The sequence below is a fragment of the Oryza brachyantha genome, chromosome 10 (genome assembly GCF_000231095.2).
Source record: "Oryza brachyantha chromosome 10, ObraRS2, whole genome shotgun sequence".
NCBI classification, from domain to species: Eukaryota; Viridiplantae; Streptophyta; class Magnoliopsida; order Poales; family Poaceae; genus Oryza; species Oryza brachyantha.
In genome coordinates, this window is record NC_023172.2 from 13,345,765 (window position 1) to 13,364,211 (window position 18,447).

The 18,447-nt window shown below is 41.1% G+C and overlaps 2 protein-coding genes across 2 annotated transcripts; one reads left to right on the forward strand and one right to left on the reverse strand.

The window, feature by feature from the left end:
* Positions 1–2,679: 2,679 nt before the first annotated feature.
* Positions 2,680–3,655, forward strand: LOC102718956 (leukocyte receptor cluster member 1). The gene is made up of 2 exons (XM_006661868.3): positions 2,680–3,484; positions 3,582–3,655. Exons 1-2 carry the CDS (start codon positions 2,763–2,765, stop codon positions 3,592–3,594), a joined length of 735 nt encoding a protein of 244 aa, XP_006661931.3. The 5' UTR covers positions 2,680–2,762; the 3' UTR covers positions 3,595–3,655.
* Positions 3,656–4,884: 1,229 nt separating this feature from the next.
* On the reverse strand, positions 4,885–7,807 carry LOC102719236 (vesicle-associated protein 1-2). The gene is made up of 9 exons (XM_006661869.3): positions 7,646–7,807; positions 7,431–7,501; positions 7,205–7,286; positions 6,973–7,088; positions 6,679–6,885; positions 6,522–6,590; positions 6,388–6,429; positions 5,775–5,852; positions 4,885–5,234 (listed from the first exon to the last, which is right to left on the reverse strand). The coding sequence occupies exons 1-9, from the start codon at positions 7,698–7,700 to the stop codon at positions 5,127–5,129; spliced, it is 828 nt and encodes a 275-aa protein (XP_006661932.1). The 5' UTR covers positions 7,701–7,807; the 3' UTR covers positions 4,885–5,126.
* Between the last annotated feature and the right edge of the window lie 10,640 nt (positions 7,808–18,447).

The window sequence follows — 18,447 nt, forward strand, 5'->3', positions numbered from 1 at the left end:
CAAATAAATTTGGATCGTAAATCAACAATGCTAACAAAATTTTAGTTATGTCTTATAATTTGTTTAATACTTTCACTGTACTTAGATGTATGGAGTATGAATTATCATGGGTAGTTTTTGCATTTAATTTAAGACGTACAGGTATGCTGGGTTCACCACTGCCAGTAACCATGTGGAAGGGCAGTTTAATCAGTGAACAGACCTGTGGAGGAAATGTTTTAGCTCTGATAAAATGAATGTCTCAGATGCATCTCTTGAAAGTTACCTCGCCATGAAAGGAGTGATGTTCTTGCAACATCCTTTTTCTCCGGACAAGAATAATTTTCTTGGTACAAGTTACTTTCATTACAAAGGGATTGGTTTTCTATGGCTTTATCAAGCGCTAGCATGAACTCTCTCTCAGAAGCAGTCGAGGACAGCGAACAGGGGAGAGATTATGGAGGGGAGTTCCCTCGCCGGCGGCTCGCCGGAGTTCCGCCGGACCAACGCGATGGGGCAGTTCTACCCGATGATAAGACAAAGGTTGGAATCGGACTTTGGCCGCGTTCGGTGTTATTTAACTGATTTGGAACGTAGTAATATATTAGTAAATAATTAATTATTATTTTTATTGAAAAATAGATTAATATGATTTTTAATACAATTTTTATATAATTTTTTTTAAAAAAAAACACATCATTTAATAGTTCGAAAAACATACGTGAAAAAAAAAGATTGGGTTAGTTAACAGGAACGAACGGGGTCTTTGTTAACTTACCAAGGAATAAGTTTACTTTAGGTCCTTTAAGTTGTCACGAAGTATCAAAATCATCTCTCAACCGCAATACCATAAATGTTGGCCCCCGAAGTTACGAAAACCGTTCAAATTAGGTCCCTGGGCAGTATTGGAGAATGGGTTTGCTGACGTGGCATCCCAGTCAACAAAAAATATATTAAAAATTCATGGGACCTACCTATCAGTTGCCAAGTAAAAAAAACTTAATAAAATACGAGGCCCACCTGTCAGCCTAATAAGTAAATAAAAATCCCCCTCTCTCCCCTCCATCGAGGTCGGTGGCTGCAGTGCTAGACAGGGACAGGCGCAGACGCAAGCGGCGACAGCAGGCGAGGGCACGGGCGCGGGGCGGCGGCGAGCGCGGCCTCCGCCATGACGCCCGAACAGCTATCCCCCCTCCTCACCGGAATCGGCGACGACGCGCCCGTCGCCGTCTGCGGCGTTGCCCGGGCACCTTGTTTAATTTACCGGCCATTAATTAACTTGCATGGTCCTGTGTCTCTGCTGTGCATGCACTGTCACTGCCTTATTAACGTACATACGTACACGGTGCGTGGTGATGATGGCTGCTTGACGCGCGTAGCTACTCGCCGTCGGTTGCGTCGGCGGCGGCGCTCCCGCGCCAGATGGCCTCGAGCTTGGCGGTGAAGAGCTTCTCCTGGGCGACGATGATGGTGATGTGGTCCTTGTCATGGTAGACGGTGATGCGCGCCCTGGGCACCCTGGCGCCTACGGCGAGGGTGCACTCCACGAGGAGGAGCTCGTCGTCCCAGCCGTGGAAGACGGCCACCTCGCAGGCGAGCTGCCCGGCGATGACGTCGAGGTAGCTATCCATCTTGCCGGCGTTGCCGCAGATGATGTTGTGCACGCAATATCAACCTCACTTCAATTAATTCTACTCCATCGATTCAGTCAAACAGCATAGTATCTTTCACACTGATCGTTTCAATTTCAGTTTCAGTCAGTCACGAGAGCTTCCGGGCAAATCGCTGGCCACCGGCAGACAATAGGGGAAAAGGGAGAGGAGCTATCGCCGCCGTCCTCCAGGCCGGCCTCCTCCCTCTTGCCGCCCTCCTCCTCCTCCTCCGCTCCCGCTCCCGCTCCCAGCAGCGCGCGCTCCGCCGCTCCCGTCGACCCCGATTTGGTGAGGCAGATCTGGACGGCGGGAAGAAATTGTTGGCTCTTGCTGAGTCAGTGAGATGATCGCCGCTGCCGAGATCCTCCACCGTCGTCGTCCCGTCTTGCGCCCTCCCCCCAAAACCTTCCCATCCGCCCCGTTTGCCGCGCCGCCTCAAGGTGTTCAACGTCGGGGTCGGCGCTCGCCTGAGATAAACGCCGACAAGCTCATCACCGTTCGCATGCGTGCTGCGGTGGCCGGAGAAAGGAGAGAGCAGATTTTTATTTCTTATAGGCTGACAGGGCCCCACATTTTATTATCTATTTATTTGCTGACTTGGCAACCAACATATAGGTTCCATAAATTTTTTAATATTTCTCTAGCTGTCTGGGATGCCACATCAGTAAAATTGTCCTCTAATACTGTCCAGGGACCTAATTTGAACAGTTTTTGCAACTTCGAGGGTTAACATTTCTGGAACTATGGTTGAGGCGATGAGGTGTGAACATGAGGGACGTTAAGTGAACTTATTCCACTTACCAAGGCAGGTCCAAGTGTGGGCCGGAAACGCTGGCTCGGGATTCCCAAGAAAGGCGACCAGTTGGGCCCGGAACGGGAATCTAGGCCCGCGTGCAGAAATGTTGGGCCGGATAGGGGTTCCCGGTAATGGCCGAAACTAGATGGATCTTGGTTTGGGTCCGCTCTCCCACTCTACGGGCCCACCTGTCGGCGTAACCCTCACCATGGCGCGTAGATTAAAAAAAAACTAGAGGGGGTTAGACGGAGAAACACCTTGCTTTCCCCAATCTCTCTCTCGCGCGGTCGGGGAACCCTCTCCACGACGGCGGCGGCGGCGGAGGAGGAGGAGCCATGGGCGGCCACGGCGGGCTGAACATACTTCCGCAGAAGCGGTGGAACGTCTACAACTTCGACAACCGCGAGAAGGTCCGCCGCGACGAGGCCGAGGCGGCCCGGGAGGAGCAGCTCCAGCGCGAGGCCGAGCGCCGCCGCGAGTCGGACCTCCGACTCGCCGCGCTCCGCCGCAACCGCGGCCTACAGGCGGCCGAATCGGCGCCCCTTCCTCCCCCGCGGCCCACCGACGCGGGCCCCGCGGATCCGGCCGACGAGTCGCCCGCCGCCGACTCCGAAGACGGTCACATCAACCTATTCTCCGGCCGCGGTGTCGGTGCTGCCGACTTCGCGGCGCTCGCCTCTGCCAACGGTGGGAGGGGCGCCGCCCGGGAGCGGGAGCCTCCCGCGAACCCTAACCCTAACCCTAAGAAGCGCAAGAAGGAGGAGGTCAGGATGATCGGGCCCGACGAGGAGAAATACAGGCTAGGGTATGGCCTCGCCGGAAAGGGCGTGGCGGCGCCATGGTACATGTCCAAGCCGTTGCCTTCATCCTCCAATGAAAGGAAGGATCGTGACGGGGGAGAAGCGAGCGCAGTGAAGAAGAATGGCGGGAAGAAGAGCATTGAGGAGTTGAGGGAGGAGAGGAGGAAGAGGGAGGCCAAGGAGAAGGAGCGAGAGAGAGCACTGCTCGGCATCCCGTCAAGGAGGGAGAAGCATTCAGAACGGGGACGGTCGTCGAGGTAGTAGCTTTGTTGTACATCAGTGTGATTTCTACATGTGTTCTTGGACCTTTTGAATTATTTTGGTAATTGTCGTCGTCGTGTGACTTCAATGCAGATGGGCACGGTGATGTGAGGATGCACTTAATATGTTGTGCCGGTTCTGCGAAAGATGTTGATTCGAAGTACAATGTGAGGATTCACTTGGGACCCATTCTAGATTGGATATAGCAATTGGGAATTAATTTTGTTCTAGTGCAATGTAGCTTAAGCTATGATGAAATTATAGATGGCTCGTTGTTGATAACTATCATGCAGTTAAGTTTTGTTTTCTCCTTTGGGGTTGTTCAAACATAAGCATTTTCTTAATATAAGTATTTTTGTATTTATCCATGCAGAGTTCTATATTCAATCCCTCATTTTTTATAATGTTCTTATTTGTATGCTGTCTCTTATACTCCGCCTTAGATATCATGTTAGTGATAAATTTTATATTGCTATTGCTTAAGTGCTTAGTTGGGTGCAAAACTATGTCAACCCAAATAAATTGGGGGAACCAGGAAAGGCATAGAGCTCAAAAGTATCTGTTTGTTCTTGCTTGTAGATTACTAAATTCTAATGTTATGCTCTTGTTTAAAATGTTTGTTTATTTGTAATCCACATTTCCACCAATCTATAGTTGGTGGGCACAAGTCATGCTGAGCATGCCACAGTGTTAGCTGATCATTTGTTGAAACCTTAGGTTTTATTGGGAGCAACTTTAAAATGTTGTTCTGAAAGTGTAGCAGCAATTTATGCTGACAACTGTTTGGTGGTAGTTAAAGCGAGAAGCCTAGAGCTTCATTGACTTTTTCTGATAAGGTTTTCTCTAATTAACTAATTGCTGGTGAACGAGGAACATCAACTATTCAACCATGTTACCTACATAATTGTGCTTTTAGAAAATTGGCTTGTTCTTGCAACTGAAAAATGTTTCCTTTCCGCAGAAACAATGGGAGATGATCTGACAAGATTGGCAAGGAGATTGCAGAGGTTTTATGTGTCAACCAAGAGCTAAGCTATTCAAGCGCCAAGGCCATCTCAGAAACAATAGAACATCAACCCCGGTGAAATTACAAATATTTACCTGTAAATTTTATCAAATTTGCCTGATGTACAGACTCAACTCTCAATCACCTCAATTCTTCTCTCAAGCACGTTGCTGGTGCGCCTAAATTTCATTTGCTTGGGGACATGGTCACAGCGAATTGTAGAAAAATGCAATATATACGATTTTATTTGGGAAAGATGGCGTCATGATACAATCATTCGTTTGCGTCATGATCGTATCGTAAAAATAGCAAATTTCTCCGTATTGGATCGATACAATTCACGTTTCGTAGATATAATTGGGGATAATCCAAGACTGCAAACCACACGCATAACAATCAATAGAAGTAACTTTCCAATAATTAGTTTAAAATACATCATGGATCAAACTAGATTACCACTACGAAGTCACACACCACCTTTTTTGTCCATTGGACACTTTAAACCTCACCAAACACGGCACATTTCTTTTCTGCGTCCTTTGGCAGCTGACCAACAAAACTAAGCATCCCACGAGATCACATTTTTTTATTTACTGTAGCAATTATCTGACTAAACTTGCCCATGAGATTTCTCATTTCTTTACAAGACATCCCAGAATAATGCTAAGTAGTGCAATCACCAGTACGAATGCCAACGAGAAGCCTCCTTGCTTTTGACTGACTTGACGCCTTACAAGCTCCTGCATGTCAATGCCACAAACATTTTTCAGTGAATTCGACAAAAAATATCACAAACATTTTTATTTGAAGATAGAAGAAATGGGAAGGTAAATCCTCAACAGAGGACCTTAATTAAAGTTTTGTCCTGCTAATTATTCAGATATATATTTGCACCTAATCATTCAGAAAAGACTGTTGGAGAATTAAAGAAAATAATCCGCTCCCTCTTACGCAGAGTGCATGATGATTCATAAAACAAATTAGCTGTATTGAGAAAAAAAAAAGTAAGATCTATAGACACATAATCGATGGATGGACACAGCTTCAAATATCTAAACTGAAGCCTCTACAGATACCACTCGTAAGAGTGGCAAAAAGTTAAATTTCCCTGGTTTGGGTTTATGTCATGTTCTACAGGAGCAAGAACCTGAGGTGATGGTTATTTCCATGATAACAGTTGGATCAAAAGGAAATCATTATTTTAAAATTAAGTAAATGACTCAACTTTCAGCTTTCCAATGGTATCATGTAAGAGTGCCTGATGTTAACCCACTACTCACCAGCTCCTCCCGAAGCTTCCTATTTTGCTCGAGTGCAGATTTCTTTTCTTCGGTCAATTTTGAAACCAAAGATGACAGCTGAAATGAGAAGACAAATGGTTATTCAATTCAGGCATAAGTCAGTGACTATAGGAAAATGTAAGAAAAAATATAACTTAAATAGAAAAGTAATTTACGTCCTTGGAACAATCATTAACAAAACGCCCAGATAAAAAAGCAGCCTGCTTTCAGTGCCAATTGCATATAAACCAAATTCATGAAGATAGAAAATTATAGTGTTAAGCATTCCAAATACAAGTACTCTTGTCCGGTGTTATATTTTTCCTCCGACCATGTCACAGAACAGAGAAAATCACAAACTAAACTCTTGTCTGGAATACATGTGTGGAATATAACTTGCAACTAAATATAACTCGAAAAGAAACTAACTATATACTTCCTATATGTTTTTGTTAAGAAGACCTACCATTCCATCCCCCATTTTAAATTTAGTTACAATGATTCAGATTTCAGAACAATGAACAACAAATGGAATTCCACAGAGAGTACAACTGAGGAACAGAAGAGGAAAAAAAAAATCAGTGAGTGAAGATCAGATGCTAGATGAACTCACCTCATGGTATTGTTCATCAGCTCCTGCATGTATTCTTGTTTCCTATCATATTTACATCACAAGGAATAAGCAACAACTTTAACATCGTATAGATTATGAAACTATAGATCAAACAAGGTATATATAACACATACAACAACAGGTCCTGCAGTCTTCAGTAAATCCTCATTCTTCCCAAATCGTCCAAGAGGTGATCCAACCTCCTGAAAACACATTGAGAAAATTATTTCCTTAACAGACTTACAGCAGCACAAGAGAAATATCATATGAGAAAAAACCCAGTGCACTTACTGTTCCCATCTCAGCCGATCTCAATGATACATTACCACTTGACAGCTCTGAAGCGCTCCTCCCATTATCTAGAATCCGCTGCATAGGCACCATAATTCTCCGTGGAACATCAGACTCCTCTGCGATCTCCAACGGTGGTTCGGGTGGCATCACATAAGCAACCTTGAGCTTCACCTCCTCAACCATGTTGGTATCATATTTCATGAACTAAAACAGCAAGCACCAATCCATGAATTCACTACAAAATCCATAGACACAACGGACAAAAAAACTATTAAACTACTTTATTGTTACCATTTGAGAGGTAACGTCCTTGGCTGACAATCCATCGCTGACAACCACGCTCTGCACCAAGAACTTGTCCTTGCACTGCAAGTCCGGAGGCGCGACTATCTGCTCTTGCATCGTGACTGGAACAAAAACAACGCATCAAAAACATCCCACATTCAGACCAGCACAAAATAGTCACCAAACTGAGCAGCTTCTTCAACTCCTGCTAGTTCAGTAAAAATAACAAACACATTACCTACAACGACGCAGGCGGATCGCGGCTGCACGACGCCATTGTTGGGACGCACGCAGTACTTCCTGGGGCTCGTCGTCTTAACCTACTACCCACACGCACCACGAAGGACACCGCAAAGCCGTGAGACAATTCCTCAAACAGCAAGCAGGCAAAGCTACCACAACCCACCCCCCAAAAAAACAAAAATTTCTAGGGTTTTGCACCGCAATCAAACGGGCGGAACCACCTTAAACGCGACGGTCTTCTCGGTCCTGTTGGTGATCTTGAGGGGGCAGGAGATCTGCTTGTCGAGTTCAACTGCACATACAAAGGTACTATCAAACAACAAACACAAAAAATCAGAAAAAGGTAAGAACAAAACGAACCCAGCGAAATTCTGGGACGAGAGGAAGCCACGGAAGCAGGGGGGAGGAGTCAGGATGCTCCGGGAGCGTCGCTTACAGGGGAACTGGAGCTCGGGGGGCTCGACGTCGACGAGGCCGCAGGAGGCGGCCATGGCTGCGGCGAGCGGTGGGGGAGGGACGGACGGAGGAGGGGGGAAGTGGTGGGAAAAGGGAGTCCTTTTCGCCTTGGAAGGCGAATTTTCTTGCGTTTTTATTAGGTTTTTTTTGCTTGCTTTGATTTATTTTATGTGTTTTTGTGTGATGAGAATTTTTTTTGTTTCTATTTTATTAGTGTATTTTTTATGTGAAGTCTTACTTAAATATTATTAGTAGATAGCCTTTATAGGAGATTAGACTATAGGAGGTTTTTATACGGCTTCACTTATGTAAATATCGGGGGAGTTAGACAAATGTGTGGGAACATTATTATGCTTAGGAAGAGTCGGATTTTTTGCTATCCTAGTAGATAGAATTTATTTGAAAAGGATAATAATTTTGATGGTTGTTAGCAGATCATATAGAGGGATGTTAATGGTGCAAGGATATTGCTGGTACATTTTCTTCGTCAAGACACTTTTTATTCAAGTTTCAGTTTGACTTGTGACACAAAACTAGGCTGTTTTATTTTATTCTATTTTGTCCTGAAATAATTCTCTGACTTCTTATAGATACTTAATATCTTTGTGTGTACTCAAATTTTGATGGTGTGATCTCAAAGATTCTTCAGCATTTTCACCATTAATTTGGTCCACATTCCTCCCCTATTTAAGATGCACATGCTCTTCTTTTTGTACTACTATACATCTTCTTTAGTTGGTAGCGGTTTAATTCTCAACTAAATGGAGGATAGCTATTTTTCGTCCATTTACAGGATTGTTTTGTAGGATATATACTCTTCCTTTTAGACCGTACTATTTTTAGTGTGTAAGAAAAACAAAAACTAACAGTGTTCCAATTTCATTATGTTCACTCTAATTTCTCTCTCTGGTTTCGCGACCTGTAACGACATTTGAGCTCACAACCTACCCAAATTCAATGAGAAATGACAAAAAAGTGGGACAAAATACCTTATAGCACACGTTTTTAAATGCACTATTTAATTACTGTAGCTGTGGCAACCTATTGACACACAGAGTCAAAAAGTTAGTCTCTTTATAAATATGTAGTCATGCAAATGGCATATAGCATCACAGCGTTAATTGTGCTGAAAATAAGCAGGCTACCAAATTATATGTTCATCCAAAATTTATGGCACCTGCTGGGTTGTTCTAGTGATGATTGATGAATGATAAAAGATTATATGTTTTTATAGTTATTTAATGGTATAAACGATAAAATTAACTACTACAAAATTAAAAATAATTTAGAAGTATAAGATGATGAATTTCTATATAATGTTTTTTTAAAAAATATACCATTTAGCTTAGTAAGCGTAGAAAAAACTAGAAATAACCTGAGAATAATTCAAATAAACGAACCCATCTTCCTTCATTTCTTTCTCTCTTCTGGTTAACCGGTCATTTTCGGCTAAGTTGGCATCACATCGGACAATAAATAGAAGATGTTCATACATCATCTCACGAGACAGAGAAAACCAGGTCGTGTTCATACGTTATAAAACACTGATGGATCTAGGTGCAAATGGTGTTGTCAAGGATAGGTCAAGGGAACACTTTTAGCGCCGTTCCATCATCCATGCATCCCATTTCAAGCCTCCCCACGACTCTTTTCCCATCACTTTGCTTCTTTTATTTTCTTTCTTTCTTCCCTTCGTTTTTAGGTCAAGTTTAGTTCTCAAAACAGAAATTTCCGTATTATCATATCAAATTTTGGGCATATAAATAGAGTATTAAATATAAAAAACCAATTACACAAATCATGTGTAAATTATGAGATGAAACTTTTAGTCTAATTACACCATGATTTGATAATATGGTGCTACAGTAAAAATTTGTTGATAATGGATTAATTAGACTTAATAAATTCGTCTCACGGTTTTCTAATTGAATTTTTAATACGTGACCGTATATCTGATGCGATAACTGAAACCAAAAATTTTAGCCTAAACATCGAGATATTATCATGTTTCTAACTCGTCAGTCACTTCAAACAGAAGGTGTGTCGATGTCAACAGTTTTACACGCACAAATTAGGGTCTGAAGATGCGACACTAACCGCACGGTAATCACGGGCATTGGTCTTATCAATCCGGTTCACATCGATAAACCACCTGGTTATCTAGCAAGTTTCTTTTTCAAAAAAAGAATCAAAATACAAGTTTAACATTTTTTTCAACAGAAATGTTTGAATTCCATCAGTTTTTGTCGCTAATAAGCAGTAGTAATCACAGTTATCAGTAAAACTGCTCCATCCACTTGTGAGCGAGGTATTTATGAAGTCCTACATATATAGCCTTGTTCTTTTCCTCACATTGGTTATAGATTATCCTGGGTACATCTCCAAAATTTCTAATTTCACAAAAGTTTTCTTACATATAATTCTTATACTTTTTAGTACTTTTTAATAAACTATAGGTTGACATTATAATGGTTAATTCATTCGTTTATGCCATTGGTTACCATCACAAAATCAGATAATCTATTTATCTATTTAGAACAGTCCAATTGGGCCCAAGACCGGTTATCAGTCACTCAAAGAAACAAGACCCTTACTAGCAAAGTGTACTACGATTACGTACTTGACATGGAATTTGGAAGCACTTGTTGAGTGTGTAAGATGATAAAGCAGATGAATGTTGATTGCTTTGCTCTAACAATGGATGGATGGATGTATCTGATTTCAACTTTCTTTTTCAGGTACATATGTGCCTTTTCCACTCACACATCATGCACTAAACACACTCGTGTGGGTAGGGGCAAACAAGAAAACGCTTAAGCCTAGAGCTAAGCTACTATGTGCTTAACTATTTCTAGAATTTATATGATAGATTTATCTAATTTTAGTGAGATTTTGAACTTAGGCCTAGGGCTTAAGCCTTAACTACCCTAGACCTGGTCCCGCCACTACGTGTGGGCAGTGTACATTCCAAGATCGATGGACACCAACGCTAGATCTATAATTTTCGAGCCCTAATCAGGTAGTGTTTGAAACAGATTATTGATTATTGCGATGGATTATCTATTTAATTATAGGAATAAATTCAATATTTCGATAAATAACCTGTTTCAATAATCCAGTAAATCTACTACTACTATAAAAGAGTAGTGGTGGTAGTGGGTGGCGGTGAATCTGCCACCCACTCACCACCAACTCCCTCTTATTTTTTTTTAAATAAAAGTTAAGACCTATATCTCAAATCACTTTTATTAACTATATTTTAATAAAATGCTAATAATATTTTTTTAATAAGATCCCGTTGTAAAGTATGGGTAATATGCTAGTAAGTGAAAAATGCACAACGGCAACATCTAACAATGAAGATTCAAGAATATGCCAAATTTCATTTCATTCTCAACTTACTATGAAGGCAAAGCTTGATGGGCCATTAGCGTGCATAGAGGGGGACTAACCATGGAGGTCTTGGTGTAATTATGGAGTAAAAGTGATTAGGAGCGAGGCAGGAACGGCAGTGCAGATGACATCACTGAAGCTTTCGGTGCGGAACTGCAGAATTGCCGCTCTGCTGTCTCTTGCTCTCACACTGTGGACGCAAGAGCAAGAAAACTCCAATATAAATACGAAAAAATTAAGGAACAATAGTAAATTTACCACTGGTCTAAAACAATATTATAAAATTGCTACTAAAAAATTATAAAAATACTCACTAGAACTGTCATTCTAGTGACATTCTTGCAATTTAGAAAAAAAATCCAATGATAAATTTACAAAAGCCCTAAAATTTAAATATTAATATTGAAGACTAAAAATGTTTCTCCAATAGTTGTCTAAAACAACTCTGAACTTTTGTGAGAAGTTGTGATGGCATCCAGTGGCAATCTGTTGATTTGCTGGGGATGCAGAATTTTGTTGCAGCCTGCAGGGATGCTCATGGGCCTAAAATAGGTCGGGCTTGGAAAAACCCTGGTTCTAACAGAGGCAGGCCTTGGCAATTAGTACATGAAAATGATTTGTGCGAGAGAAGATGATCAGATCATCCATTCTGTTCAGATGATGTCAAAATGCGGGTGAAGGATGGATGATCGATTTGTTCATAGGGATGAATTAAATATTATATATTATAAACCAACAAATAGCTTAGAACAAGATCGTAATTTAACCAAGTGTAGCACAAATATCCTTTGCATTTTGTATTTTTTTTACCTACCCATTGGCTCCGTACATAATTTGTCCTATAGAAGCCTGGTTCGTGAGAGTTGATTGGAGACGTTGGTTAAGAAGCTTTTTACCCAAAGGGCATGGTGGTGATATTGATGATTATTATGTCTCACTATAATCCATTATATTTTATTTATGGGTGTGCCTGAGTTGGATGTATACATACTAATTATACAGAGACAGAGGAAGTTCTCAAGATAATTATATCACCTCAATATAATTTATTAAGTTCAATAAAGTTTTCATTATTAAAAAATAAAAAAGAAGAGTGCCATGAATAACTCACAGATAATATAAAAATTACATGTTCTGAATTGCCAATGATCCTTTCATCTGGAAGTACTATTTAAATTACTAATTACAAAAATATACGTCTAGTGAGAAAAATTATGAAAATAGGACATTGTTGAACTTTGATGATTAATAAGGCCCCCTACCAGAGAACCAACAGCGGAGCCCTACCAAATTAAGCTATATCATATGTGGACCCTATCAAACTTCCTCGGTTTGATAGGGAAGGGTGTTGAAATCTAGCCCTATCGAAAGTGGAGGTCCCGCTTCTCACTTCCCTGTCGATCAGAATCAATTCGATTTAATTTTTTTGGCAATTTTTGATATTCAACTCTTATTATTGTGATTTTTTATTTAAATGATATAATTTTCCAAAAAAACGATGTCACTCCTGCCTCCCAAATCTCGATCCCAGATGGCCTATGTGATCACACGACAATAATGTTCTTGTGTGATTGCATTTGCATGCAATGAGATGCTGTGCTGGCCCTTGTATTGAATGTCTTCATTTAGAGGGCAGTATACCGGATCAAAGAGACAGAGACATGCAGAGGTCTTGATGCACTGAACAGAACCAGCCAGCCGGTTCTTTTCGCTTTGGTTACGCTTACGAGCCAAAAAATTAAATTTTTAATTTTAATTTTAAAGTTAATTTTAGAATTTTTTATCATATTATATTTTTCTAACATTGACTTTTAAATAAAACATATATATAAAGGTTTTATTTATAAATTATTTTTTATTTATAAATGTATTGTTTGACTTAATAAAAAGACCCATCAATCACCCCCCGAAGTTCTCTCTCTGCGACGAGCGGCTCCGTGTCATGAGGATGTGGGGTTGTGAACTGGCCTACACAAGTGCAGGGACCACACAGCAGCAGATGAATTGTCACTGTGCTATGAACCGGCAACACGCGGTGTAACTGTGCTGTACCATGCTCCTCCGACTGATCACTGTAGCTAACAGTAGCTAAGTCTAGTACAGTTCCAGCAAGCAATCCTGCTTTGTGACGATGCACTGAGAGAAGATGTTTGGCAATGGGAGAACTGTTTCTTGGCTATTGGAACAGATTAAGCCTGTTTCATTCACAATGCAGCTGTGTATTCGATTTCCTCTTGGCTCCGGATAGTGGTGAAGCAAACTGATCAGAGTCTGGGAGTGATTTGTAATTATGATTGTTTAGAGATCAGATTGTATGGGACTTCTCAAGTCACATCGGATGATGTTTGTGGAGTGGCAATGAAGTTATCTCTTCACTGTTGCTGATTGAAGTCTTGTTCCAACAACAAAGATGAATGCCAACTTTATCAGTTAAGGTACATCAAAAGGTTGATTTTGAAACAAAGCGGAGTGCAGGAAAAACAAAAGCATGTAGTCCCTTGCCTCATTCACATAGTACTCTGTTTGAGATCTACTATTGATTTTGAATTTTTGCGGACGCTTTCTAAGCTTCTAAATGGTATGTTTCAAGGAAAATTTTATATGTTTTTTATCTGATCTTTTTGGAGCAAATTTTCAACCTTATATTGCTTAAATCATTTGTTTATTGTTTATATCCTCAAATAACTATCAAAAAATCAAATAACTATTTCAATCTCAACTATCTTAAAAAAGAGCCCTAGAATATGAGAGTGTTTTGGCCCAGCTCACACCTTGTGATGAACTAGAAGATGAGCTGATACCTGGTCAGAAATGATAGAGTTACAGCACAGCCAGAAGTTAAACATAAACATCATGCAGAGAATATTTCATATTATAGGTTTTCCCCATGTTCAGATATAAGAGTTCATATACTCCTTTTTCTCTGCTGCATTTCATTGTCAAGCCTCACTGACAGACATACATACATGTACCGTACAGCACTTGCTACAGATTTACCAACTAACCAGCATCTTTACCAGCAACATCAAAAGTAGTATGCATCTAATCTAATCATGATTTTTTCCCTCTTGATAGACTATACATCATCTGAAATTAAGCCTCTACCACTACAGCTGGTTGCTGTTTGATTATCTCAAGCTTCCTCGCTGCTTCGACGCTGCTGCTGCTGCTCTTCCTGGTGATCCTGATGTACCAGAAGACGACGACCATCACGGCGGCCGCGAACCCGACGAGGATCACGTCGGCGCCGGCGATCGACCGGTCGGGCTTCCCGCCGCCCCCCTGCGCCGCCACCGCACCCGCCGGCCTCCCTGGCGCCGCCGCCACGCTCGGCGGCTCGGCCAGCAGCGGCCTCGCCATCACCACCGCGTCCACGCCGCCGGCGCCGCGCAGCGCGACGACGGCGCCAAGAACCGCCACCCTCGGCATCCCCAGACCCAAGAACCCGCGCCCCGCCATTGCATCAAACAATGCAGACACCCAAAGATGCAGAAAGACGCAGAATCTCTCTCGCTCTCTCTCTCTCTCTCTGCCTCCGAGCTCCATGGTTGCTGGTATATATAGGGAGTGAGCTGAGGTAGGAGGAGGGGGGGGACCCGACCAAGGTCGTGGCTGGCAATGGCGCACACGAGGTGACGAGATGGATATATCTGATGCAGAATTCAGAGGCGAGGATGCTGCGATTGGCTTGTGCGGAATCTGAATTTGCGCAGCTGAAAAACGAACAGTATAGTAGTCTGAATTGCTGTGCTGTTTAGTCGGAGGGGGGGAGGTCGGGATCGGGGGCAGAGGGGCTCGGGGAAGGTGTGGAGCGGACGCATGCTTCACTGGGTACAGCTTAGCATGCATCAGCCTCTTTGACTCATGTCCTCGCTTACACTAAGCTTATGTGTTACTAGTACTAGTTTGTAATATCATAAGGTTAAGGACAATCAGATCCGGTTTGGATGAATGTTTCAAGTTGTTAAACACTTCGAGGTAAAGTGTGGCGTGATGTAGAATTGTATAGGCAAGAAACAGTTGGCTATGAGTTAGACAAATGGATGACTAAAAAACTGTGTCTATGATAGGTCTACACTGAACTACCATGAATATAGGGATTGATTATTTGGTCTTTTTATGAAAAAGATAAACGATACATTGCAAATAAAAATAATATGAATAAAACTTTTATATATTATTCTTAGCGATATAAAAGGCAATGCTAAAAAATAAGCTTTGATGAAAAACCTCAAAATTAACTTTTAATTTAATGTTAAAAAATTAAAATTTGGCTTATAACAATAAATAAAAGAGAAAAGACGGAGGTGATATGGTCTTGAGCCAAACACCATGTTTATTCTATGAAAGTTAACAAGATATGGTCTTGAGCCAAACGTTGTTTATTTTGTGATACTTATTTAATAATATAAATGATGGAATTAATTATCATAAAATTAAAAATTCAGTTTAATAATGTAATATGATAAACTTGTATATAGACAATTTAAGACTCTGCTCCTATAGGGAGTCGACTCAAGACCTGATGGGCAATACTATAGCCACCTAAACAACTCAACTAGAGACCCCTTCACCATATAGACAATTTAAAAACACATCGTTTAACCATTTAAAAAGTGTACACGTAGAAATCAAGAAAAAAAAACTGAAAATGATCGGCAAAAAAAAAATACAGCCTTATACGGTCAAACGTTGTATTTTAAACCAAGTGAGGTTCACATTTATGCATAGGTCATTTATACGTGGGTCACCCCCATCTCAAGTGTAAAATTTGACAACAATAACTTTAAAGTGAAAAACATGATCTAAAGTAAAACTTCGGTACACAGTATAAGATTTTTTAAGTTGTTTGGATTCATATGAATACATTTATCAATTAATAAATTTAAATAAGGCTAAAAAATCTTATAACATAAAACGATGGTGGTAGTAAATATGCTGTATTTAGATAAGGCTAAAAAATCTTATAATAAATATATCATGGCCTGAACTACGGTATATTGGTATATTGTTATATTTTGAGAGTGAAGGGAGTAATGCATAATGCAGCGCGTGGCAGGGCCAGGCCACCAGCATTTGACCGTTGGTGAGGGCGGAATTGAAGGCGAGCGGCCGCGTGTCTGCTGCTGGAGGAGGCAGAGGGATCTGAGGAAGAGGCAGGTGCTGGCTTAGCTGGATCCATCCATCCATGGCGGATGGAGATGGCCGGCCGGCTGGCTCCATGCTGTGGATGGCGGAAATGCGCGTTTGGTGCGCACGGACATTCCGTATGTATGCTTTGGATCCCCTCCCATCATTTTGCTCCCGGCTTTGATTGCACGGTGTGCCACTGCCGTGCTCTATGGGCGGCACGGCACGGTTCGTTCGACGAAGCTACTCCTCCGGCTGAGCTTACTGCGGCACACGAAAATGAGGTTTAATTAAGTTTTAATTGTTGTCGTCTTGAGATTTAAATTTAGTTGATTTTGTAAAGAAACTCTTAATTAAGTTTTAATTAAGGTCGACATACGTTTCAAAGAGACGGAGACCAACCTTAAATCTCCAAGAACTATTAAGTAATTTTGAGGACAAGTAACGCTAGTTTACGGCGAATCCAGAGTAAGAATTGTGAAGTGTCTTCTGTCTTGTGCTTATTTCAAACAACTAAAAATGAAAATCACACTCCGTGTTCTAAAAAACTTGGAGTGTTGGACTTATTTAAGACACGGGAAAATTCACTTGAATTTTAAACAAACAGTGCACTTGTACTTTAAGTGAGCCCTTGGAGTTGGAGTGCAATAGTAAGATAGTTTTTTTTTTCCATGACATGAATAAGCTAACAACAGGAACAAAGTACTCAATCAAGTTGAGTGAACCCCACTAAAAACATATAAGTATCTCCAAGGATCCGGAAACAGTAGTGAGTGTCGAATAGAAAAGGCAAAAGCTATGGTTAAAAGAATACCTTTTGAAGATACTTTACATTAAGATGCTTGATTAACAAACGTATTTCACTCATGCTGATACTACTGACACTACTAAATTCAGTAGCTTTTGTTGTAACCTGCATCGGGAAGATAATTTAAATGCAGAACTTACTTAGACATCAAGTCTTCATCTGGTCTGAACAATCTAGGAATGGGTTAGCTGGAAGAACGCAGCCAATTATAATATCCTACTATTTGCTTAAAAAATTATACCCCTCAATTCCATAATACCTGACAATTTTGATTGGAATTGATTACTAGTAAAGTATGTTGGACGGTGAATATTTACATATAAATCATGTTTATCATAATCAAATCATTTAAAATGGTCAAACTAAAGAAATTGCCAGCCAAAAGCCAAATACCACGAAACAGATGGAGCAATATTGGGTTAGCTTCAAGAGTGGAGCCAGGCTGGAGCATTTAGAAAATTTTCGTAAGAAAACAAACTGTTTAACCGTTTAGAAAGCATACGCGTAAAATACCAGATAATCTGGACTCAGTAAGACAGACAAACTAACACGGCTTATGTGTTTGGCACTGTAGTACTTTCACAGGGTGTTTAGTTTACCTCCTTATCAAAACTTTTACTACTTTATTGAAGTTTAGTGCTTTAAACAATATGTAGAACTTTTCAGCTTTGGTTAGACTCATATAGATACAAATCGATAACATTTATAGACCATATACATATATCAATAAATAAATCTAATTAGAGTCATGCAATATGTAAGTAGAGTAGCAAATCAAAACTGAGGCCACGTTAAGGTCTTGTTTAGTTCCCAAAATTTTTTTCTAAAAACATCAAATCGAATTTTTGGATACCTAAATAAAGTATTAAATATAGATGAACCAGAAAACTAATTGTACAGTTCTAAAAGAAATCTTGAGATGAATCTTTTGAGCTTAATTAGTTCATGATTAGCCATAAGTGCTACAGTAACCAACATATGCTAATGACGGATTAATTAGGCTCAAAAGATTCGACTCGCGGTTTCTAGGCTAGCCATGAAATTCGTTTTTTCATTCGTGTCCGAAAACCCCTTCCGACATCCGATCAAACATTTGACGTGACACTTCTCTTAAAAATTTTCGCAATCTAAACACCCCCTAAACTCTGGCTGCAGCCGACAGCATCCAAGTCTGTTGCATGAGCATGCACAGCAGGATGTGTTCACCGGTCTCGCAACAGGAGGGGAGGGAGCATCTGCTGTTGGTGCTCCTGATTTTGACTCCCAGTGAAACCAAAACACAGCTTCCAGCAACATGGATGTGTTGGCCTCACCTAAACCATGTCTTGGTGCCCGGAGGCAGAGGCAGCTGCAACGCAACAGAAGGAAAAAAAACGCATGTGTTCGGTGTGTTCAAGTGCAGACAGCAACTGCATGTCCAGTCCAGAGTGCAGTGGGGTTGGTGATCACTG